Below are 24,536 nucleotides of genomic sequence, written 5' to 3'. Positions count from 1 at the left end.
GATCTGGATGATAATGTGGCAAATTGGATCAGCAAATTTGCTGATGATACAAAGATTGGAGGTGTAGTGGACAGTGAGGAAGGTTTTCAAAGCTTGCAGAGGGATCTGGACCAGCTGGAAAAATGACAAATGGAGTTTAATACAGACAAGTGAGGTATTGCACTTTGGAAGGAAAAACCAAGGTAGAAAATGCAAGGTAAATGGTAGGGCACTGAGGAGTGCTGTAGAACAGAGGGATCTAGGAATACAGACACAAAACTCCCTATAAGTGGCAGCACAGGTAGATGGGGTAGAAAAGAGAACTTTTGGTACATTGGCCTTTATAAATCAAAGTATTGAGTACGAGAGTTGGAATGTTATGGTGAGGTTGTATAAGGCATTGGTGAGGCCGAATTTGGAGTATTGTGTGCAATTTTGGTCACCTAATTACAGGAAGGATATTAATAAGGTGGAAAGAATGCAGAGAAGGTTTACAAGAATATTACCATGACTTGAGAAACTGAGTTACAGAGAAAGCGTAGAAGAATGAGAGGAGACTTGATAGGAGGTATATAAAATTAAGATGGGTATAGATACAGTGAATGCAAGCAGTCTTTTTTCACTGAGGCTATTTGAGAGAAAAAAAAACACAGGACATGGGTTAAGGATGAAGGGGAAAAGTTTAAAGGGAACATGGGGGGGCTTCTTCAGAGTGGTGGGAGTGTGGAATGAGCTGCCAGATGCAGTGGTAAATGCAGGCTCACTTTTAACCTTTAAGAAAAACTTGGACAGGTACATGGATGAGAGGTGTATGGAGGGATATGGTCCAGGTGCAGATCAGTAGGACGAGGCAGAAAAATGGTTCGGCACAGCCAAGAAGGGCCAAAAGGCCTGTTTCTGTGCTGTAATGTTCTATGGAGCCCATTTTGCCATGCCACCTGTCTGCAGTCACCTCCATCCCCTGGGGAGGCTACCGTGACCTCACCTGTCTTGGAACCCCTCGACTTGTCTGGAGTCCTCGCAGAATACCATGACCTGGGACAGGTATTCAGCAAACAACCCGCTCTTCCCCTGCCTCTGCACCGCCCATATGATTGTACTATTGACCTTCTCCCCAGGGCCTCGTTACCCACCAGTCATCTTTATAACTTATCCCAACCAGAGAGAGAGGCCATAGAATACATTAGTGAGTCCCTCGCGGCAGGCATTATTCGACCTTCATCCTCCCCGGCGGACGCCAGTTTCTTCTTTGCAGAGAAGGATGGGTCGCTTTGTCCCTGTATTGATTACCAAGGCCTAAACAATATAACAGTTAAAAATAAGTACCCACTACCAGTCATTAACTCTGCATTTGAACCACTTCACAGAGCCATCATTTTCTCGAAGTTGGACCTTCGTAGCGCCTACCATCTAGTCAGGATGAGGGAGGGAGATTAATTGCTTCATGTTCGTCTACCTATATATCTTAATATTTTCTAGCAGCCCCCGGAAACACATTCACCATGTCAGTCTAGTCCTCCAGAGACTGTGGGAGAACAAGTTATTTGTGAAGGCGGAGAAATGCGAGTTCCACGTCCCTTTGGTCACCTTCCTGGGCTACATCATCGAGAGCGGGCAGGTGAGGGCAGATTCTGAGAAGATCCGGACGGTGGAAGAATAGCCCAGACCCATGACCCACAAGCAACTTCAGCAGTTTTTGGGGTTTGCAAAATTTTTATTGTCCATTTATCAGGGATTACAGTTGGGTGGTGGCACCCCTTACCCAACTTACCTCGCCTGCCCTGCAACACCTTTTTGCTGGGACCCCGAGGCTGATTCGGCATTCACTGACCTGAAGAGGTGGTTCACAACCATTCCCATCCTGGTCCAACCGGACCCCGACTGTCAATTCAGTGTTGAGATTGACACCTCCGACTCCAGGGTAGGAGCAGTCCTGTCCCAACGATCAAGTGTGGACATAAAGCTTCATCGCTGTGCCTTCTTTTCTCGCCGACTGTCCCCCACTGAGTGGAATTACGATGTGGAGAATCGAGAACTACCTGCAGTCAAGCCAGCATTGGAGGAGTGGAGACATTGGCTAGAGGAGACAGAACATCTGTTCATTGTTTAGACTGATCATAAGAACCTGGGATAAATTCAGACTGCCATATATTTGAACTCCCGCCAGGCCCGTTGGGCATTATTTTTTTTGGACGGTTCAAATTTTCCCTCACATTCCATCCAGGGTCCAAGAATGGGAAGCCGGACACGCTATCCCGCTAATACAACTCCAAGGAGGACACTTTCAGCCCAGAGACTATCCCCCCACCATCCTGTGTGGTGGCAACCCTCACTTGGGAGATTGAGTCCATAGTAAAGGAAGCCCAACTGGATGGCCCTGACCCCGGCAATGGACCCGCCGATCGCCTTTTTGTGCCTGATTCCGTCAGATCTCAGGTTCTCCGGTAGAGGCACACATCTCGGTTCGCCTACCACCCCAGGAGTGATCGGATACTGGCGCCCCTGAAAAGACACTTTTGGTGGCCTTCCGTGGAGGTGGATATCCGTTCCTATGTCTCTGCATGTTCCGTCTGTGCCCGTGGAAAAGCCTCCTGTGGGATTGCTTCATCTCCTACCTCTCCCTGGTCATCCTTAGTCACACATCACCCTAGATTTCGTCACCGGTCTACCCCCTTCACATGGAAACACTACCGTGGTAGACTGGTTCTCCAAGAGGGTGCACTTTGTAGCCTTCCCTAAACACCCTTCTGCTCAGGAAGCCGCAGACCTTCTCATCCACCACATCTTCTGCCTCCACGGAATCCCCGCGGACATCGTCTCTGATCAAGGTCCCCAATTCATCTCGTAGGTATGGAAGGCCTTCGGTCAAGCTTTGGGTGCCTCGGTCAACCTGTCATCCAGCTTCCACCCCCCAGACGAACAGGCAAACGGAAAGGGTCAACCAGAACTTGGAGGCGACACTACGTTGTATAACAACCAACAACCCGTCTACCTGGAGTGATCACCCCACATGGGTTGAGTACGCCCATAACTCTCTGGTTAGTACTGCCATTGGGAGGTCTCCCTTGAGTGCTCCCTTGGGTACCAACCCCCGCTGTTCCCTGCGCAAGAGGAGATTGCGTTGCCGTCTGTTCAGGCCCATATCAATCGGTGCCGCAAGGTTTGGGAGGACACACACACTGCCCTGCTCTGATCAGCCGATCACAATAGGAGGATTGCTGATCGACACTGGACTCCTGTGCATGAGTATCGACCTGAGCAGAAGGTGTGGCTTTTATCTAGACATCCCTCTCAAAAACGAGCCCAAGAAACTCGCCCCTTTGCTTCCAGGGACCTTTTGAGGTCGAAAGTATCATCAACTGCACAGCAGTTCGACTTAAACTACCAAGATCTCTGCACGTCCACCCTACTTTCCATATCTCCCAATTAAAACCACTTTCCGTCAGCCCCTTGTGTCCTCCGACCGAAACCACTCCACCTGCCTGGATCATCGACAACCATCCAACATACACCTTCGGGCAGCTACTAGATGCGCGCCGTTGGTGCAGGGGCCTCCAACACCTGATCGACTGGGAAGGGTACGGCCCAGAGGAGCGTTCCTGGGTTTCCCGCTGCTTCATCCTGGACCCCCCCCCCCCCCAATCCAAGACTTCCATATGGACCATCTGGGCAAGCCTGGAGGATCACATTTAGGGAGGGGGGGGGGGGGGTTACTACCACGGTCCTGTCTGGCAATTCCCCATCTTGCTATTACCTCCTTAATTGGGCCTTATTCCCCTCCTCTGATTTCCAATCATTCCCAGTTCCACCAATTACATCACACTTGGTTCCCACTAGTGAACAAAGGATAAAATAATGGAGACGGTGATGATCTTTCCACTCCACTGAGGTGAAAGGCCTGAAGACAAAAACTGTAATAAAGGAAGAATGAAGCCACTAACTAAAGGTCAATCAACCAAACTGTCTCATCTGTTGAGGAAATGTACTGACCACGCTTTAGCTGATTATGGGCTATCACATCACCCACCTCCTCTTAAGCAACAAAGATCCAAACCTGTTGAGTGGGTCCTCGGAAAATGACCTCCCTGTTTGATAAAGCTGATGGCTCAGAGCTCCAGTGACCAAGATTCAAACCTGAACTCTGGTACTATCTGTCATTGTCCCGTCTGGCAATTCCCCCATCCTGCTATTGCCTCCTTAATTGGGCCTTAATCCCCTCGTCTGATTTCCAATCATTCCCAGTTCCACTAATTACAGCACACCTGGTTCCTATTAGCGAACACAGGCTAAAACTCGGGCATCAGAGCCATGCTTAGCCAGTTTGTTGGTCAACTCCAGTGTGAGTAAACCTCATTTCCTGGATACTCTATGTAATCCTTGTCTCCGTGTAAAGACTCTCCTGGATACTGGTTCCCCGTTCACGACGGTAATAACGCCTCACGTCTCAGCCTCCGCGCCCGTGTCCTGCAGTTGGGTTCGTCCACAGCCTCATTCTTGCAACACAGATTCTGTAGACAATCCCTCCTTTTCAGCAGCATCTCTTATCAACAGTGCATCGCACCCACCTCTTTTGCCTCCCTCCCTTATCCTTTCTGAAACATCTAAAGCCTGGCACTCGAAGTAACCATTCCTGCCCTTGAGCCATCTAAGTCTCTGTAATGGCCATCATAGCTCCAAGTACTGATCCATGCTCTACACTCATACACTTTGTTCATAATAATCCTCACATTAAAATAGACACATCTCAAACCATCGGTCTGAGCGCATCCCCTCTGTCACCTGCCTATCCTCCCTCTTGCACTGTCTACAAGCTTTCTCTATTTGTGAGCCAGCTGCCTCTTTCTCTGTCTCTTCAGTTCAGTTCCCACCCCCCAGTAATTCAGGTTTAAATCCTCCCCAATAGCCTTTGCAAACTTCCCAGCCAGGATATTGGTCTGCCTGGGATTCAAGTGCAACCTGTCCTTTTTCTATAGGTCATGCCTGCCCCAAAAGAGGTCCCAATGATCCAGAAATCTGAATTCCTGCCCCCTGCTCCAATCCCTCAGCCACGCATTTATCCTCCTATATTCCTATACTCACTGTCGGTTAGTACAGGCAGTAGTCCCATGATTACTACCTTTGAGGTTCTGTTTCTCAACTTCTTTCCTAACTCCCCATAGTCTGTTTTCAGGACCTCCTCCCTTTTCCTACTTATTTGTATCAACGACATATGTACTACGACATCTGGCTGTTCTCCTTCCCACTTCAGGATATTGTGGACGTGATCAGAAACATTTTGGACCCTGGCACCTGTGAGGCAAGCTACCATCCATGTTTCTTTCCTGCGACCACAGTGTCACCTGTCTAAACCCTAACTATCGAGTCCCCTATTACTGCTGCCATCATCTTCCTTTCCCTACCCTTCTGAGCCACATGGACAGACTCTGTGCCAGAGGCACGACCACTGTTGCTTCCCCCATTACAAACTTCATGTTGTCAACAGCGTCCTCATCAGAAACTGGGAAAGGAAATGTGATCGTGAAATTCTTTTTCCCCTTTTTATTTTTACTGAACACAAACAAAAACACTAAACATATACTAACAAAGCCAGGGAATCACACATAAGCAGCAACAAATATGTAACTATTAACTTTAAATACACAAATAAACAAGAAAATCCACTCTAAATACTGTTGGACAGAAGGAACTATATCAAAAAGGGAGTCACAAAGCAGAAACATTTACAGAGATAACCCAAAACATTGACAGATTTGTACAGTCCTTATAGCTTTCTGGTTATGAGAAGTTTTCAGAGTATTAATATAGAGTTTGAAGTCAGACATAAAAAATATAAATGAAGTTTGTTTATTTCTGTATTTGCATTTATGGATATAAAATTTGCTGTAAATTAACAAAAGATTTATGATAAATAAATGATCCCTATGAGATTTGGTATTATTAGTAAACCCAAATAAGACATTTTCAAAACAAAAAGTAAAATCCACATTAATATATTGATCTACAAATTGACAAAGATCAACCCAAAATGTTTTAACATGTTCACAATCCCAAAACAGATGAAATAAATCCTCTGGGTAAAAACCACAAAAACAGTTAGTTTCAATATCAGAATTAAACCTTGTCAAATAAACATTGGTTGGATAATATCTATGTCTAATTTTAAATGAAATTTCTTTGAATTTATTCCTCAATAAAAATTGATTAAATAAGCCCCAAATATTCCTCCACCTCAAATTCCCCAAGCGACTATTCCAAAAACTAACAGCTGTAATAGAATAGAATGGAATAGAAGTAACGTCTTTTTGAAACAAACTTCTAATACCTTTTTTTTTTATAAAAAAGATGGATGAAAGCAAATCTTTCCCACAGCTGTACTGGATGGATCCAAGTTGGGTAATTCAACTACCAAATATGATGCATTTCTGAACAACATAAATACACCAGAGGGAATTGCATCCATCCATAATGAGTGCCAATTCTTTTGGAGTCACAGGAAATTCAAAGGTGGATAAAAACTCAGTACTGTATAACTCAATAAAGTACCGCTTGAATTAAATAACTGTTAACTAAAATATTATTGTTAAACCAATCTTCATAAAACAAAGATTCATTCTTATAAGTTATGTTGTGGTTATTCCAGCTAAAGTAACTATGTGGAGAAAAATTGTGTTTGTAAATCAAAGACCAAGATAAAAGTATCTTTTTATGAAACTGAGATAAACAGAGGAACTTTGTCTATTTTGTAATTACATAAAAGAAAAAAATTTCAATCCACCAACCTGGATACAATCCTGGAAAGACCTTCTGCTTTACAAAGCAAAACCGGGCCTCTCAAAGTCCCTTTGAAGCCACTGGTGTAATCTTATTTTTGGTTTTGACTAAGAGGTTGAAAATTATCCACACACCTTAAGTATTTGTTTTTAACAATAGTTATCCCAAATATGTAACTTTGTCTTTTACTGGAATATTATTAATTATAGATTGAGTGCAACCTTAAGGGGAAACAATTCACATTTGTAAATATTTAAATAGAGGCCTGAGGCCTTGCAAAAAAACAGAAATACAGTTTAAAGCCAATGAGATTTCCAAAAACTTCATTTAAGAAGAGTCGTATCATCTGCAACCTGACTAATCAGAAAATTGGAATTTGCACAAGAAATGCCTTTTAAAGGACAAGACTTGGTGGAATAGGTGAGCAGCTGAACACATAAAAAGGAATAAATAGGTGAGATAGGAAAACCTTGTCTCACCCCCCTATTCAAATCAAACCTCGGTGAAGTCCCCAACTTCAACTTTATAGAACTATTAGCATGTGTACAAAGCCTTAACAGCCTTACAAAATAATGGACCAAATCCAAATTTACCAAGAGCAGAGAAGACAAACTGATGCTCAATAGTATCCAAAGCTTTGTAGAAACCTAAAAACTGTATAAAACTATCATTTTGAACAAGATGAGAATAATCAATACAAGATCTAAAACTAATCTGATATTAGAGATATAAAAACCCTTCATGAAACCTGACTGTGTTTTATCAATAATAAAACTACTTTCATTCTGTTAGCAAAGATTTGGGCCAGAATTTTATAATCACTATTGAGAAGGCAAATAGGACGCCAATTATCAATAATTAACATCTTTTCTTGGTTTAGGAATTAAAGTAATAAGGCCCTGTGAAGAAAATTTTTATTAATACATTCTAAAAACAATTTTAGTAAAAAGGGAGCTAGGGTATCCAAAAATATTTTATAAAATTCTGCAGTCAGACTGACCACACCTGGTAACTTATTACTTTTTAAATTTAAAATGACAGCCTTAACCACTCAAGGTAATAAGAGCATCACACAGGTCTTTCTGATCATTGGAAGGTTCCTAAGAATATTAATATCATTCATGAAATGCAGTGTAGATGCTTCACAATATTTTCAGCTATAGTTTACTATAAAAAGCAGAACAATATTTTGCTATTTTTTTGGGGTCCTCTGTAATCACACCATCAATATTAAGCTGATTAACTTCCCATGAGGCGGTGCGGCACGGCAGCAGCGGCCTTTCAGACCTGGTGTTACTTTAATTTAATTTTTCTATTGTAAGTTTGATACACAATTTTTTGTGCTTGCTGAGGGGGAACAGGCCTACAATCTTCGGACTTGCCTGATGTTGGGAGCCGGAGATGGAGACGTTGAAAGCGATGTGCGAGGAAGCAGAAGCGAGGCAAACGGTCAGGGGTCCATGCCAGGCTAAAAGCAAACCCTAGTCGGCCGGCTCTCCCGTCCATTCTGCTCTCCAATGTCCGCTCCCTGGACAATAAAATGGACTACATCCGACTCCAACGTAATACTTGGCGGGAGCATAGAGTTTGCTCCGCGTTTGTCCTCACAGAGACGTGGCTCACTGATGGGATTTCGGATGCTGCCATCCAGCTAGACGGGCGCGCTTTGTTTCGTTCGGACAGAGATGCAGTTGTCTCCGGTAAGACTTGCGGTGGCGGTGTCTGTGTTTACATCGACACAGAATGGTGTAAGAACTCTGTGCTGGTTTCCAGACACTGCTCATCGTTAGTGGAGTTTGTGGCAGTTCGATGCAGACCATTTTACTTGCCACGGGAATTCACCTCTGTCCTTATATTCGGTGTCTACATTTCCCCCAGCGCTAATGCTAAGGAGGCGCTCTGTGAACTGTACGGGGCTATTAGCAAACTGCAGAACGCACATCCTGATGGTCTGTTTATTGTCGCCGGTGATTTTAACCACGCGAACCTTAAGTCAGTGCTCCCCAAATTCCATCAGTATGTGGACATCGCAACGAGGGGGGAGAACGTGTTGGACCTGGTTTACACAAACATCCCCGACGCGTACCGGGCAGAGCCTCGTCCTCACCTCGGATACTCAAACCACATCTCTGTTATGCTAATCCCAGCATACAGACCGCTCGTCAGGCGCTCCAGACCAGTTCAGAAGCAGGTGAAAACCTGGACAGCAGAAGCCATCTCTGCTCTTCAAGACTGCTTTGAGCACACTGACTGGCACATGTTCAGGGAGGCTGCAACCAATGGCGACTCTACCAACTTAGAGGAGTACACAGCATCAGTGATCAGCTACATCAGCAAGTGCATTGATGATGTTACTCTGTCCAAAACCATCACTATACGTGACAACCAGAAGCCATGGATGACTGCGGAGGTGCCTGCGCTGCTGAGGTCCCGCGACTCCGCCTTCAGAGCAGGCGACAAGGCAGCTCTAACAACAGCAAGGGCCAAACTGTCCCGAGCCATCAGAGGGGCAAAGCGTGCACATGCCCAGCTAATCCACAGTTATTTCCAGGACAGCGGCGACACGCGGCGCATGTGGTAGGGCATCCAGGACATCACCAATTACAAGACAATATCACCTGACTGTGCAGGTGATGCCTCCCTCCCAAATGCGCTGAATAACTTCTACGCCCGGTTTGAGGTGGAAAATCACGTGGTGGTGAGGAAGTCCACCCCTCCTGCGAATGACCAGGTGCTGTGTCTCTCCGTGGCCAACGTGAGAAGAACCCTGTGCAGGGTCAATCCATGGAAGGCTGCTGGACCAGACAACATCCCTGGTAGAGTGCTCAGAGGATGTGCAGACCAGCTAGCAGATGTTCTCACTGACATCTTCAACATCTCCCTGAGCAGCGCCACCATTCCAACGTGCTTCAAGGCTGCCACCATCGTCCCCGTGATGAAGGAGTCTTCAGTGTTCTGCCTCAATGACTACCGTCCCGTTGCACTTACATCCATCATCATGAAGTGTTTCGAGAGGCTCGTCATGAGGCATATCAAGACCCTGCTGCCCCCCTCACTGGACCCCCTGCAGTTTGCGTACCGTCCCAACTGCTCAACAGATGACGCCATTGCCACCACACTCCACCTGGACAAAAAAGACACATACGTTAGGATGCTGTTCATAGACTTTAGTTCAGCATTCAACACAATCATCCCTCAGAAACTGATTGGAAAGCTGAGCCTACTGGGCCTGAACACCTCCCTCGGCAACTGGATCCTAGACTTCCTGACTGGGAGACCTCAGTCAGTCCGGATCGGGAGCAGCATCTCCAACATCATCACACTGAGCACGGGGGCCCCCCAGGGCTGTGTGCTCAGTCCACTGCTGTTCACTCTGCTGACCCATGACTATGCTGCAACACACAGCTCGAACCACATCATCAAGTTCGCCAATGACACCACCGTGGTGAGTCTCATCAGCAAGAACAATGAGTCAGCTTACAGAGAGAAGGTGCAGCGGCTAACGGACTGGTGCAGAGCCAACAACCTGTCTCTTAATGAGAGCAAAAGAGATGGTTGTTGACTTCAGGAGGGCACGGAGCGACCACTCCCTGCTGAACATCGACGGCTCCTCGGTAGAGATTGTAAAGAGCACCAAATTTCTTGGTGTTCACCTGACGGAGAATCTCACCTGGTCCCTCAACACCAGCTCCATAGCAAAGAAAGCCCAGCAGCGTCTCTACTTTTTGCGAAGGCCGAGGAAAGTCCATCTCCCACCCCCCATCCTCATCACATTCTATAGGGGTTGTATTGAGAGCATCCAGAGCAGCTGCATCACTTCCTTGTTTTTGAAATTGCACCATCTCGGATCGCAAGGCCCTGCAGCAGATAGTGAAGTCAGGTGAGAAGATCATCGGGGTCTCTCTTCCCGCCATTACGGACATTTACACTACACGCTGCATCCAAAAAGGAAACAGCATTATGAAGGACCCCATGCACCCCTCATACAATCTCTTCTCCCTCCTGCCGTCTGAGAAAAGGCTCTGAAGCATTTGGGCTCTTACGACCAGACTACATAACAGTTTCTTCCCCCAAGCTATCAGACTCCTCAATACCCGAAGCCTGGACTGACACCTTGCCCTATTGTCCTGTTTATTATTTATTGTAATGCCTGCACTGTTTTTGTGCACTTTATGCAGTCCAGTGTAGGTCTGTAGTCTAGTATAGCTTTCTCTGTGTTTTTTGTATTACGTAGTTCAGTCTAGTTTTTTGTACTGTCAAGTAAACCATGGTCCTGAAAAACATTCTCATTTTTACTATGCACTGTACCAGCAGTTATGGTCGAAATGACAATAAAAGTTGACTTGACTTGAATGGAATTGAATTGGGCACGCTGCTTTTCTAAATGAAAGAAATAAGCTGTACTCTGTTCACCCTCTTCCAACCATTGTTTTCTAGATCTCACATATTCACCTACTGCCTTTATAAGATAAAGATGGTTTAACTTATCCTTTAGCAAAGCCAGCTCCTCTCTATCTTTCCCTGAAAGGATATCTGGAAACAATTCACATAAATTTACAATATTTGAGATCAATGATTGTGCTTCCAATTTTCTTTCCTTTACTAAATCACTACTGTATTTCCTAAAGAATTTGGCAGATTCAAATTTAAAAAGTTCCCATTTTGTAGAAATTATTCTCTACCATCGCTTTGTCAAAAGTAGGTTGCCAGCTTTTTAAATGTGCAAATAGACAACTTCATGCCCCAAAAATGGAATTAATTTTCAATAAGATTTAAAATTGGATTCAGCTGAACATAATGCAATTTGTATATGGATAGCTTTATGATCCATTAAAGGTGAGGGAAAAAAATTAAAAGTGACATTATTATTTCTTAAGGTATCAGATAGTAACCAGTAATCTAGTCTAGACATGCATGTAATAGATTTATTAGTCCAAGTATAGTTTCTAACTCTAGGAAAGTGCTCTCTCCAAATATCTATGATATTAAACTTCTGAACAAAGCTAAAGTTATAATAAGTAGAGTGTTGCGTTGGTGGCCATCAATCAATATTTTCATCTAATACCATATTAAAAGTCTCCTCCTATAACAATAAATACATAAGGAAATTTAGAGAGCCAATAGTCAAAACGTTTTCCAAAATCTCAAGTAATCTATCATTATCATTTCTAATATTATAACCATAAATATTAGCAATCAGAGACATTTTACCACAATATTGAACAATAAGAACCAGAAAATCTGCCTGAGAGTGTAAAACATCTCCTTTAAAGTTAAACATCAGAATAAGAACACCTGCAGAATGTTCAGAACCATGTGAAAACCAAACATCGTCCCCCCACTGGGATTTCCACAGTTTAGTGTCTTCAGTCCCAGTGTGTGACTCCTGGATTAAAAATAAATCCACATGTTTATGCTGCTTTAAGAATAAAGCCTTATGTTTAACAGTGTCCAAGTCCCCTAGCATTAAGAGAAAAAAGTGAAAAAGACAGTCTTATGAGAGACACTGTGTGTGTGTGTGTGTGTGTGTGTGTCACATACACACACACACACACACACAAAGAATTCTTCATCTCTAATAATGAAAATAAATACTATCCCAGTCCTATATAAACAAAGGCCAGACTCAAATATTAGTAGAGGTAGATCAGGTCCCACACCAACATGTTACCATTCTGCTCGTATCTCTTTTCCATCACTGAAAGCTCGGGTCCCAGTAAAGAAAGCACACTTTCCATCTTTTCTAGGAGCCTTGCCCAGCGGCCACAGCTTCTGTCGGGCCAACCAGCAGCTGCAGTCAGGTCCTTGGCGATCCTCAGGCTCTGCGAGATCAAGTATTCATTTTTTCTTCGTGGTTCTGTTTGAAAAATCGAACAATGGTCACCTAAGGCTTCTTACCCCCTTTTATTCGACCGAGACGATGTACAACATCCATGTGTAGCAGAATCTCCTCCTTGGCCTCCGGAATTACTGCTTGATATATTTGAGTTACTTTATTCTTAATATTTTCATCCGTTTGCTCTGGAATGCCATGGATTCTCAGATTCCTTCTCTGTTTGCCCATCTTTATTTCTCATTGATACTATTTTGTTTCTTTGTATCTACTGTGAATACCGTCAAGGAAATGAATCTCAAGGTAGAACATTGTGACATAGAACACAGAACATAGAAATTTACAGCACTTTACAGGCCCTTCAGCCCACAATGTTGTGCCAACCATGCAACCTACTCTAGAACCTATCTAGAATTTCCCTAGTGCATAGCCCACTATTTTTCTAAGCTCCATGTACCCATCTAAGAGTCTCTTAAGAGACCCTGTTGTATCCGTTTCCACTATCGCTGCTGGCAGTGCCATCCGTGCACCCACCAGTGAAAAACTGGCCCCTGACAACCCCTCAGTACCTATTTCCAAATACCTTAAAACTATGCCACCTCATGTTACCCACTTCAACCCTGGGGAAAAGCCTCTGGCTATCCACACGATCAATGACCCTCATCATTTTATACACCTCTATCAAGTCACCTCTCATCCTCCATTACTCCAAGGAGAAAAAGCCAAGTTCACTCAACCTATTCTATTGCGGTACACCCTCCAATCCAGGCAACATCCTTGTAAGTATATGTACTTTGATAATATAGAAACTTGGAAATTCAACTTACCATTGGGTGTGGTGTTTAATGTCTCAGACAGGCTTGTGAACAAGTTTACAGCTCATTGGAATTGTGAGGAATGAGGATTCACAAATGATATTCAGAATCATCTCTGACCTCTGTTAACTAACTCTTAATCTACATAAAATAAAGAAATTGATGTTTAATACACAAGGGAAAACCCAGGGGATTGCAAATATTTGGAATTCGCTGTTTCTTACATTAAACATTGAGAATTTTCTCGATATTAAAGGGAAGCAAGCGATTTGTGGGCCACGGGTACAACAGGCATGGTCTAACGGAATGACAGAGCAGCATCGAAATATTATTTATCGCGAATATACAGAATATCATCCCAATTAGAGTGAATTCAGTAACTTTCAGTTTCACATTTAACGTGAACCACACTGCGAGTTTGATAGTCACCACTTCCTGTTGCTGTTGGTTCCTTCCTCCGGGGTCCAGTCCGCTCGGTGCTCGCCAGTCAGTGTCCCGGTCCAGGCGGGCTGAGGATCCCGGCGAGTCCGAGGTGCCGGTCGGCGGAACCTGAGACTCCGGGACCATCACTCAACACACTGGGAGTTTCGGCACTCGGACATGTTGTCACTCGTTCTCCAGTTCGTGCTTGCTGCGGCTCACGCGAAAGGTAAAGGTGAGGGGCCGGGGCGGTTCACAGAGACCCGGAAAACCGGGGACTCGGCAGCGATTCGCTGATCCCCCCACTCGGTACCGCGCTCCCCTCCCCCAGGGCAAATTTAAATCGGCAATCGTCGGCGCCGCGCGCATGCTCCAGATCGAAGGCGGCTGCCTTCGTGTTGTCACGTGACCTCGGAGAGAGCGAGAGAGAGAGAGAGAGAGAGAGAGAGAGAGAGAGAGAGAGAGAGAGAGGGGGGAGAGAGAGGGGGGAGAGAGAGGGAGGGAGGGAGGGGGGGGGGAGAGGGAGGAGGGAGGGAGGGGGGGGGGAGAGGGAGGGAGGGAGAGGGAGGGAGGGAGGGGGGGGGAGAGGGAGGGAGGGGGGGGGGAGAGGGAGGGAGGGGGGGGGAGAGGGAGGGAGGGGGGGGGGAGAGGGGAGGGAGGGAGGGTGGGGGGAGAGGGAGGGAGGGAGGGGGGGGGGAGAGGGAGGGAGGGGGGGGGGGGAGGGAGGGGAGGGAGGGGGGGGGGAGAGGGAGGGAGGGGGGGGGGGGAGAGGGAGGGAGGGAGGGGGGGGAGAGAGAGGGAGGGAGGGAGGGAGGGAGGGAGGGGGGGGAGAGGGAGGGAGGGAGGGGGGGGAGAGGGAGGGAGGGAGGGGGGGGGAGAGGGAGGGAGGGAGGGGGGGGGAGAGGGAGGGAGGGAGGGAGGGGTGGAGAGGGAGGAGAGAGGAGGGAAGAGAGAGAGAGAGAGATTTGGTTTATCGCCTCCTCTTATGCCACAATGAGACCATTCAGGGTGGAGAATAAACCTCATATTCTGTCTGGATAGTCTCCTGCTCCTCCCCTTTCTCCCATGGTCCACTCTCCTTTCCTATCAGTTTCCTTCTTCATCCCTTTAGCTTTTCCACACACCTGGTTTACCTGTCACCTTCTAGGTAGTCCTCCTTCCCCTCCCCCCCCTTATAATTCTGGTATGTTTCCCCTTCCTTTCCAGCCCTGAAGAAGAGTCTCAGCCTGAGACGGTGACTCTTTATTTTCCACGGCTGTGGCATTCCTCCAGCATTTTGTGTGTGTTGCTCTGGATTTCCAGCCTCTGCAGAATCTCTTGTGTGTATAGATTGAGGTGTGTGTCTGCAGAGAAGGAATGGGTGGGAGCTGAGTGTGTGGATGAAGATAAGAAATTGCAAAAAGCTGAAAACATTCACGAGGACGTGAAAAGATAAGGGAGTTGGAATTGGCCACTCAGCCCTTCAGTCTTGCCCTGTTATTCAGTATACACTGGAAATGCTGGAGGAACTCAGCATCTCAGCCCTCTATGGCAGGAATAGACAGCTGACATTTCAGGCCAAGGTCCTTAATCAGGACTGGAAAGGAAGGGGAAAGAGTACAACCTGGCAGGTGATTGGTGAAGCCACATGAACAGGAAGGGGGATCAAGTGAGAAGCTGGGAGGGGATAGGTGAAGGCAGGTAAGAGGGAAGGTGGATGGATGAAGGGGGATGAAGTGAGCTGGGAAGTAATAGGTGGAAGTGGTAAAGGACTAAAGAAGAAGGAATATGAGAGGACAGTGGACCATGGGAGGAAGAGCACCAGAGGGAGGTAATGGGCAGGTCAGGAGCAGATCAGGGGTAAGACGAAGCCAGAATGGGGAATGGAAAAATGGAGAAGGTGGTGAAACTACTGTAAGTTGAAGAAATTGATGTTCATGCTGCCAGGTTGGAGGTTACCCAGATGGAATGTCAGGTGCTGCTCCTACAACCTCACAGTGGTCTTGTCATGGCAGTAGAGGAAAGCATGGACCATTCATTTCAATTCCATTTCCCATTCTCATTCCGATATGTCAGTCCATGGCCTCTCCTGCTGCAAGGAGGTCAAACTCAGGTTGGAAGATCAACACTTTATATTCTGTCTGGATAGCCTTCAGCCTGATGGCATGAACATTGATTTCTCGAACTACCAGTAATGCCCCCCCCCCCCCCCTCACCATCTCCATTCTCATTTTCCTCTTTGACCTCATCTCCGTACCTGCCCATCATCTCCCTCTGGTGTTTTCCCTCCCTCCCCTTCTTCAATGGCCTTCTGTCCTCTCCAATCAGATTTCCCCTTCTCCAGTCCTTTAAGCCCTTCATCAATTGACTTTATTTCACCAGCTCTTTACTTCACCCCTTCCCCCACCCCCATGTCACCTCTCACCTACCACCTTGTAGTTCTTCCTCCCCTCACCCAACTTTCTTACTCTGACTTCTCATCTCTTTTTCCAGTGCTGATGAAGGGTTTTGGCCTGAAATGATGACTGTTTACCCTTTTCCACAGATGTTGCCTGGCCTGCTGAGCTCCCCCAGCATTTTGTGTGTATTAAGTAAAAATTACCGACCTCCATCTGCTGTGAGTTATGGTCAGGAATGTGTTTCTAGAAGAGTGTGAATGTTCTGTTTGATCTACACATGCCCTTAATATTAAGTTGGTAGAGTTGAAGAGCTGAACTGATTAATGATCTCAGAAGGGACCCTTGATTGGCATTTTGGGTGGCATTTACAGTAGAGGTACACCATTTCTGGGTGTTCTTTCTTATGACTAGCTGAGAAGTTCTCAGTGAAACAGCATATGCAGGCAAACCAGGTGGGCCATGGCCGGCTCTCCATTGCCACATCTTTTTTAATGATGCATTGGCTCATAATGAACGTCCATCTTGTACAGTGTGATCCTTTTCAGTGTTTGAAAACGATTCTGAGCTGATTTGGCTGGTTTGAGGAGAAGCTTTGTTAAGAAATCACTCCAGGAAAGTCCTGAAAAATATAGGCAAAGAGGAGATGTGAGTAAATTAAGGCTGAGGGTCGAAGACTGTTAAGTACCTTGAGCATTCAGTCAAGCTGACAGCCATTTTCTGAGAACTCAAATATAATCACTATAAAAGATCCCTCTTCTGTACATTTTCTTTCTTACATTTATTTCTTAGCCATCAGCTCTCTTATCTCAGTCATTATACTTGTAATAGTATCCAGAATCAGGTTTAATATCTCCAGTATATGTCGTGAAATTTGTTAATTTTGCAGCAGCAGTACAATGCAATACATGATAAATATAGAAATAATCTGTAAAATATGGTAAGTATATCGATGTCTATTAAAGAGTTAAGTTAAAATAAGTAGTGCAAAAAACAAAATATGGAAGTAGTGAGGTGGTGTTCATGGGTTCAATGTCCATCGAGAAATTGGATTGCAGAGGGGAAGAAGCTGTTCCTGAATTGTTGAGTGTGTGCCTTCATGGTTCTGTACCTCCGTCCTGATGGTAACAATGAGAAGAGGGCATGTCCTGGGTGGCAGGGATCCTTAATGATGGATGCCACCTTTTTGAGGCTCTGCACCTTGTAGATGTCTTGGATACTACAGAGGCTCAACCCATGAAGGAGTTGACTAATTTTACAATTTTCTGCAACTCCCCCCCCCCCCCCACCATACTAGATGGTGATGCAGCCTGTCAAAATGCTCTCCAGGATACATCTGCAGTAGTTGTTGAATGTTTTAGGTGACAAACCAAATGTCCTCAACCTTGCTAATGAAATGCAGTCACTGTCTTGCCTTTTTTATAGCTGCATCAAAAACAGGTTAGGTCCTCACCCAGGAACTTGAAATTGCTCACTCTCTCCACTTCTGACCCTTCTATGAGGATTGATTTGTGTTCCCTCATTTTACCCTTCATGAAGTCCAAATCAGCTCTTTGGTCTTGCTAACATTGAGTGCAAGGTTGCTGCTATGACACCACTCAATCATCTGCTATGTCTCGCTACTGTACACCTTTTCTTGACCATCTGGGATTCTGCCAACAGTGGCTGTATCATCAGCAAATGTACAGATAGCACTTGAGCAATGCCGAGCCACACTGTCATGGGTGTAGAGAGAATAGAGCAGTGAGCTAAGCACACATCCCTAAGGTGTACCAGTGTTGATTGTCTGTGAGGTGGAGATGTTATTTCCAATCTGCCACAGATTGTGGTCTTCCAATTAGGAAGTGGAGGGTTCACCCTTTTGAAAGACAGCCTGACGTCAGCCTCTGTCTCGAGACAGAGATCACAGGGTCACTGGATGCTGCAGGGATCCTCATAGCTATAGTTTTATTCTCCCTTTCAATGCAAGCATAAAAGCCATTGAGCTCATTTAGTGGTGAAGCATCACGACCATTGGGTTTTTGCTTTGTAGGAATTAATATCCAGCAAACCCTGCCAGAGTTGGTGTGCAGCCGACGTTGCCTCCATCTCTTTCAGTATTGTTTCTTAGCTCTTGAAAAGGCCCTCCGCAAGTCATACCTGCACAGACCTGGGTCACCAGACCTAAATGCCACTGATCTAGCCCTCAGCTGACTACGAAACTCTTGGTTCATCCACAGCTTTTGGTTTGGGAACATACAGTAAATTTTCGTAGGCACACAATCATCCACACAGGATTTAAAGAAGTTGATGACAACCGTGGCATACTCATCGGGACTCGAAGATGACTCCCTGAATACTGTTCAGACCACCAATTCAAAACAGTCCTGTAAGCGCTCCTCTGCCTTCCCAGTTCATACTTTCTTGGTCTTCACTACTGGTGCTGAAGTCTTCAGTGGCTGCCAATACTCGGGGCAGAAGTACAGCCAGGTGATCTGACTTACCGAAGTGCGGGTGTGCAATATCACAGCAGGCATTCTTGATGGTGGTGTAATAGTGGTCTGGTGTTATTTCCTCAGGTACAGCAAGTGAATTGTTGATAATAATTTTGTAGTGACTTTATCAAACTGGCCTGGTTAAAATCTCCCAGAATGATAGGGAAGGTACCAGGATGTGCTGCTCATGCATGTTGATTACATCACTAAGTTCGTCAATGTCTGTTTGACATTGGCCTGAGGTGGAATGTATATTGCTAACAAAATGATCGCTGAAATCTCTGTGCATGTAAAATGGACGACACTTCATTGCGAAGTATTCCAGGTCTGGTGAACAGGATTAGGTCATCACTAACACATTTGTACACGACGGGGAGTTGATCATTCCTCCTCTGCTTCAGGCCTGTCCTGATGTTGTATCGAGACCCGCTTATACGAATCGCTGTGTCCAGTACGGAAGGAGTTAACCAAGATTACGTAACCGAAGGATGCAAACGACGCTAATGACCCTCTGATACAGCACCCTAACTCTGAGATCTTAAATTTTGTTTGCCAGCAGAATCATTGGTATCTGAAGCAGAAAACCTCTTTTTTGTGTGAATCGCACTATTAAGACTGTGTGGCGATCCCGTTTCCATCGGCTTCTTAAAAGGACAGTCCGCTGGCCACAATTCGATCTAGTACTGTTGAGTTTGAGCAGTGGTAGATTATTCAGTCGCATTAAAACATCTTTATTGACTGTACATATCTTAGATCAGTGTTGTTACTTGTCATTACTAATTGTTTTATTTACCATTTCCACAATTTGGGTAATTTTCATTACACTCTCAAAGGTTAGATTTATTTCTGATTAAAAACTGCCCCTGACTGTGGTTATTATTGATTCCACATGCTGATCTCACCCTTAGCATCTTTGACAGTGTGTTGCTATTATCACAGTCTCGTGGTAACATCATCCACTTGGGGACAGTCTTAGTGAATCAAACTTCAAATTTGCAGGATCTCATTTGGCTTTGGATCACAATCACAGCAATTCTTCAACATATCCAACAATTCTTTAATTTATTTTATTACAGAGTTTCTCCAGCCTCAGTGATCTCTCATTAAAATATAATGGAAGAGTTTCATCTACAACAGAATCAAGATCTGTTTGTTTTCATCATTGAAGTTGTTTATAGCAAAGAAATGCAACAGTTCATCTCAATATTCCTGCTCTGTATGAAACGAGAGTTGAAAGTTGCATTTGGTTCTGTTGTTGTGTCTGTTTCCCTTTCACACTTATTTAATGCAGAAACTTGTTGGGTTTTCTTTCTCTCCCTTGTTTTCTTCTTGGAAAAGAGCTTTGTCTTTAGTCCTGTCTAATTTTGGGCACAATTTGTCTTTCTGATAGTGTGTTATATCTTAAAATACTGAGAGGATACTGAGTTAGGAGATTTGTTTTTATTTTCCCACAGAGAATAATTAATATCAGGAATGTGCTGCTAGATAAGGTGTTGGAGGCAGAAACAGTAATAATATCTAAGGCACCTTGACAGGTACTTAAATGAGCAAGGGGTATGAAATTAATACAGGAACGTCAGATTAAATATAATAGTATCAATAGGTCTGATGTTTGACAGAGATTCAGTAGGCTCAAAGGCCTGTTTCTATGCTTTCACAACCCTGACTCTAAATGTTGCAGTTTCAGAAATAATATGCATTTGGAGGTCCACTAGTGGTAGAAAGGTGGTAAAATGGGCTAACAAACCTATTAATAATGTAAGGAGGATCCCAGGATTTATATGTAAAATACAAAAGCAAAGAAGTTATGTTAAGCCAAAGTAAAATTTCAGGCCAGCTGGAGTATTATGTCCAATTGTGAGCTCAATTGAAAGGATGTGAAGGCTTTGGAGAGGGATACAGAGGAGATTTATCAGAATAGTTCCATGGATGAGGATTACTAATCCACATTCAGAGAAAAGAAAATAGGCTTTGCAATTTGGCACAGAGATGTTCACCTAAATTTCTGGTAGAGATTGCTAGGGAATTGTCAGCCATAGAATATCTTTTTGGATTTACTGAGTAGGATTAGTGGGTAATAATACAGACAAGAACCAACCAGTCTAACCAAACAAAATACACTTGAATGTAAATTAACAGCAGTAATCAGTTTTGAATTAAGAGATTTCTGCAAAGCTGGAGCTGCTGTTCCATAGCAGGGAGCTGGCTTTTCAAGATTGATTCTATTACGGTTATTATTCTGTTATGGATTTATTGAGCATGCCCTCTAGAAAATTAAACCCAGAATTGTATAGGGTGACAGATATGTACTTTGCTAATAAATTTACTTTAATCTTTTAATTTTGAAGATATAGTTTGTGAAGTGATGTGGCTATGGGACAATCTTGTCTGCATCAGCCATGCATAACAGCCAAGGTCTTTGTCAAACAAGGCAGATACGGCTTGATATTTTCCACCCTTCTTGTAGAGATCAAGGAGGACTGCCGGATCAGACTAAATTTTGTCACTGAACTTATAACCATGGTCATATGGTTATTTCCATCAGCAATAACCAGGATATTTGTGCACCAAGAGCCAGTCCTCAAAACACTAATCTTGGGCATCTGGTTCTCTGTCCACAGAAGCTTTGAGGCAATTTTGTGAATTAGTTTGTCCCAACAAGGTGTTTGAATCTTCAGAGGTGTCTTATCAATTATTCTGTGAATATGTATTCCACTGCCAAAGGGAACCATTTATCAGAAACAAAATAACGAAGTAAACAATGTTATTGTAACGATTTGGAAATTGTATTAAATCATCCGCTGTTACCTTTGAACTTAAGGGTAGAAGAATGTGATAGACTTTGAGTTTGGGAGACTCCACCTAGAGATTTTCCAAGAGAATGCCCGTTTGTCATCATCAGTAATGACTTTTATATCCAACAGCTTCATCTGGTTTAGTCACAGTCACAGCAGAGGTGTTTACTTTTAGCAGAAACTGATTGGGGAAAACAGAATCTTGATCCATGTGTAGTGTGAATGAAAGCAGGAAGAAGGGTAGTTCTTGCTGTTACTCATTTGTATTTAAACTCCCCTGTCCTTTTTGCACTTGCTCACATAATTTTCTGAATGAAATGGATAGGATCAATTACTGAACAAGTAGTTGGTCTTACCCATATCATTTAGAGAAAACATGTTGTAGCCATGTGCCTGAGTTCCAGTAAGTAATCCCATAATATGTAATGGACTGCATGCTTATGTCCTGTAATTGTCTCATTTCTTGCTCTGGTTTTGTGTTTTTCTACCTCTATAGTTTAAATGATTGTTTTCTTTTTTTCTAATCAGCTGAAAGGGAAGAAGTGGTTGGTGTCCTTGGTTCATCAGTTTTACTGGATCCTGAAATCACCGTTGATTCCAGCAAGAATGAAATCCTTTGGACTTTCAAAGCCAGCAACAAAAGCCATGATGTTATTTTGGATCACATCCCAGGTGTCGCCACATTGGAACCAAGTGAACAGTTCAAGGACCGTTTACAATTCAATGCTGCTAATGGGGCACTGATGATAAATCATTTGGAAGCCAGTGATGAAGGAAATTACACTTATTCTGTGGATAGCAAAGAGTTGAAAATAATACAACTGCTTGTCATTGGTAAGAAATTTTGCTTATTTATGATGAAGCATGTGAAATGCTGCAGAATGTGCCAGAATCTGTATTTGTTGTTTCCACTAAAGGCTAAGTGGAAACCTCAGCTGGTAAAATAAACTCTGTAATATTAGGTATTGAATGCAGCATGTCATCAATCTCCGTGGTTCTCATCTTTCTACCATCTTATGGAGGAATCCACAGGATTTGATTGAACGCCCATAGCTACACTTGTGAGATAGAGATTGTTGAAGAGATAGTGGAGAGGGAGGGGTTGGACAGAGGGAATTTCTGAAAGAGTGAGGCCGGAGTTGCCTTTGTGATAAAATGTTGATGATGTCATTTGATGAAAGGTTCAAGAGGGTAGTTGAGAGAGAGAAACAAGCAAAGGAATAGAAAATCTGTGAAATACTTGGGAAAGGAAGTTTCCAGTGTGTTAGGCCATGTTGGTATATAAAGAATGATTAAGCCTATATTATGGATGGAAATTCTACAGTGGATGTAGCTCACCTACATTAGAACTGTCATAGTTAGCTTGTATACTTCCTTCACTGAGTGCAAAAGTTAATCAGAGAAATAGTTATGGAACTCCAGTACTTTCTTTGCCACCATTCCTGGTATTACCTGAAAAGATTTATTTGTTGTGTGTAATGAAAATCTACAGAGAATTGAGTCATTTGTGTCAAAGCAAATCAACAAGGATTGTACTGGCGGCCAACAAATGTCAGCATACTTCTGGCACTAATATACATGCCCACAACTCACTGTCCTTTGTCATATATCTTCAGAATATGAGAGGAAACACATGCAGTCACAGGGAGATTGTACAAACTCCTTATGGACAGCATGGGAATTGAACCCCATTCTTGCAGCGGAGACTGTGTTACGCTAACCACTATGCTACTGTGCCACACTTTAAATTCTACAACTGCCAAGTCAGGTTCCAATCTATTAGTTCAGGCTTCTAGATATCAATTCAATAGCAATTCAAGATGGTTTAATTTTTATTTTAAAAATTCTCTTTAGTCTTCTTTCTGAAGTTAACTAATGATCTATTTCTACATTTTTGCCCCTCTTGCTTCTTTTTGTTCAAAGCTCAAAGTGAATATATTATTAAATTACATTTATGTCACCATTTACATAGGACCATAAGATATAAGAGCAGAATTAGGCCATTTGCCCCATCAAATCTGCCCTGTCATTCAATCATAGCTGATCCTTTTTTTCCCTTCTTCAGCCCCACTCCCCGGCTGCCTCCCCATAGCCTTTGGTGCGGTGTCCAATCAAAAACCTATCAAGCTGTGTCTTAAGTACATACAGCAACCTGGCCTTCACATTTGCCTGTGGTAACAAATTCCACAAATTCACTGCCCCATGGCTACAGAAATTTCTCCACATCTCTTTAATATGGATGCCCCTCTAGCCTGAGGCTGTGCCTCTACTCCCCCACCATGGGAAACATCCTTTCCAGATCTATTCTATCTAGGCATTTCAACATTCAAAAGTTTTCAATGAAATCCCCCCTCAACTTTCTAAATTCCAGTGAGTACAGACCCAGAGCCATTATATGTTCCTCATTTGATAAACCTTTCATTCCCAGAATCATCTTGTGAACTTCTAAACCATCTCCAATATCAGCACACCTTTTCTTGAGGCGCCCAAAACTCAAAGTGAAGCCTCACCAGTGCCCTTTAAAGCCTCAGCATTCCCTTCTCTTGTGTTCTAGTCCTCTTGAAATGAATGTTAACATTGGATTTGCCTTCCCCACCACAGACTCAACCTGCAAGTTAACCTTCAGGGTATTCTGCACAAAGAGTCCCAAGTCCCTCTGCATCTCAGATTCCTGTATTTTCTCCCCGTTTAGAAAATAGTCCGCACATTTCTACTACCAAAGTGCATCACCATGCATTTCCAACATTGTATTTCATTTGCCATTTTCTTGCCTATTCTCCTAAACTGTCTAAGTCCTTCTGCATCCTACCCTAACTACGTCAAAGCTACCTGCCCTCCACCAATCTTTCGTATCATCTGTAAACTTGGCAACAAAGCCATCTATTCCATCATCTAAATCATTGATATACAGCATAAAAAGAAGTGGTCCCAACACTGACCCATGCAGAACACCATTTGTCACTAGCATCCAAACAGAAAAGGATCCTTTTATTTCCACTCACTGCCTCCTACAAATCAGCCAGTGCTTTAACCATGCCAGTAACTTTTGTGTAATACCATGGGCTCTTAACTTG

General features: G+C 44.0%; 1 protein-coding gene and 1 long non-coding RNA gene across 10 annotated transcripts in view; one reads left to right on the top strand and one right to left on the bottom strand.

The window, feature by feature from the left end:
* Positions 1–5,517: 5,517 nt before the first annotated feature.
* LOC140717386 (uncharacterized) lies at positions 5,518–13,961 on the bottom strand. 2 transcript variants are annotated; one of them, XR_012096528.1, is made up of 4 exons: positions 13,828–13,961; positions 13,411–13,539; positions 10,421–12,607; positions 5,518–9,874 (listed from the first exon to the last, which is right to left on the bottom strand). It is a non-coding gene; the product is annotated as an uncharacterized lncRNA (long non-coding RNA). The 2 variants fall into 2 exon arrangements; XR_012096527.1 differs by having other exon boundaries at positions 5,518–12,607.
* The window catches only part of LOC140717349 (uncharacterized), a 95,810-nt gene continuing 85,119 nt past the window's right edge, over positions 13,846–24,536 (top strand). For 2 of the 8 annotated variants that reach the window (XM_073030862.1, XM_073030853.1), the window contains exons 1-2: positions 13,848–14,047; positions 21,991–22,296. In XM_073030862.1, the coding sequence (XP_072886963.1) occupies positions 13,999–14,047; positions 21,991–22,296 (355 nt within the window). In that variant the 5' untranslated portion in view covers positions 13,848–13,998. Of the gene's footprint in view, positions 14,048–15,063; positions 15,911–16,324; positions 16,415–21,602; positions 21,703–21,732; positions 21,866–21,990; positions 22,297–24,536 lie in introns of those variants that run through there. The other 6 variants (XM_073030894.1, XM_073030886.1, XM_073030913.1 and 3 more) reach the window with 6 other exon arrangements.

This window comes from Hemitrygon akajei, chromosome 2, assembly GCF_048418815.1.
Source record: "Hemitrygon akajei chromosome 2, sHemAka1.3, whole genome shotgun sequence".
NCBI classification, from domain to species: Eukaryota; Metazoa; Chordata; class Chondrichthyes; order Myliobatiformes; family Dasyatidae; genus Hemitrygon; species Hemitrygon akajei.
The sequence above is the reverse complement of the archived record's forward strand: the minus strand, read 5'-3'. Positions and strand labels throughout refer to the sequence as shown.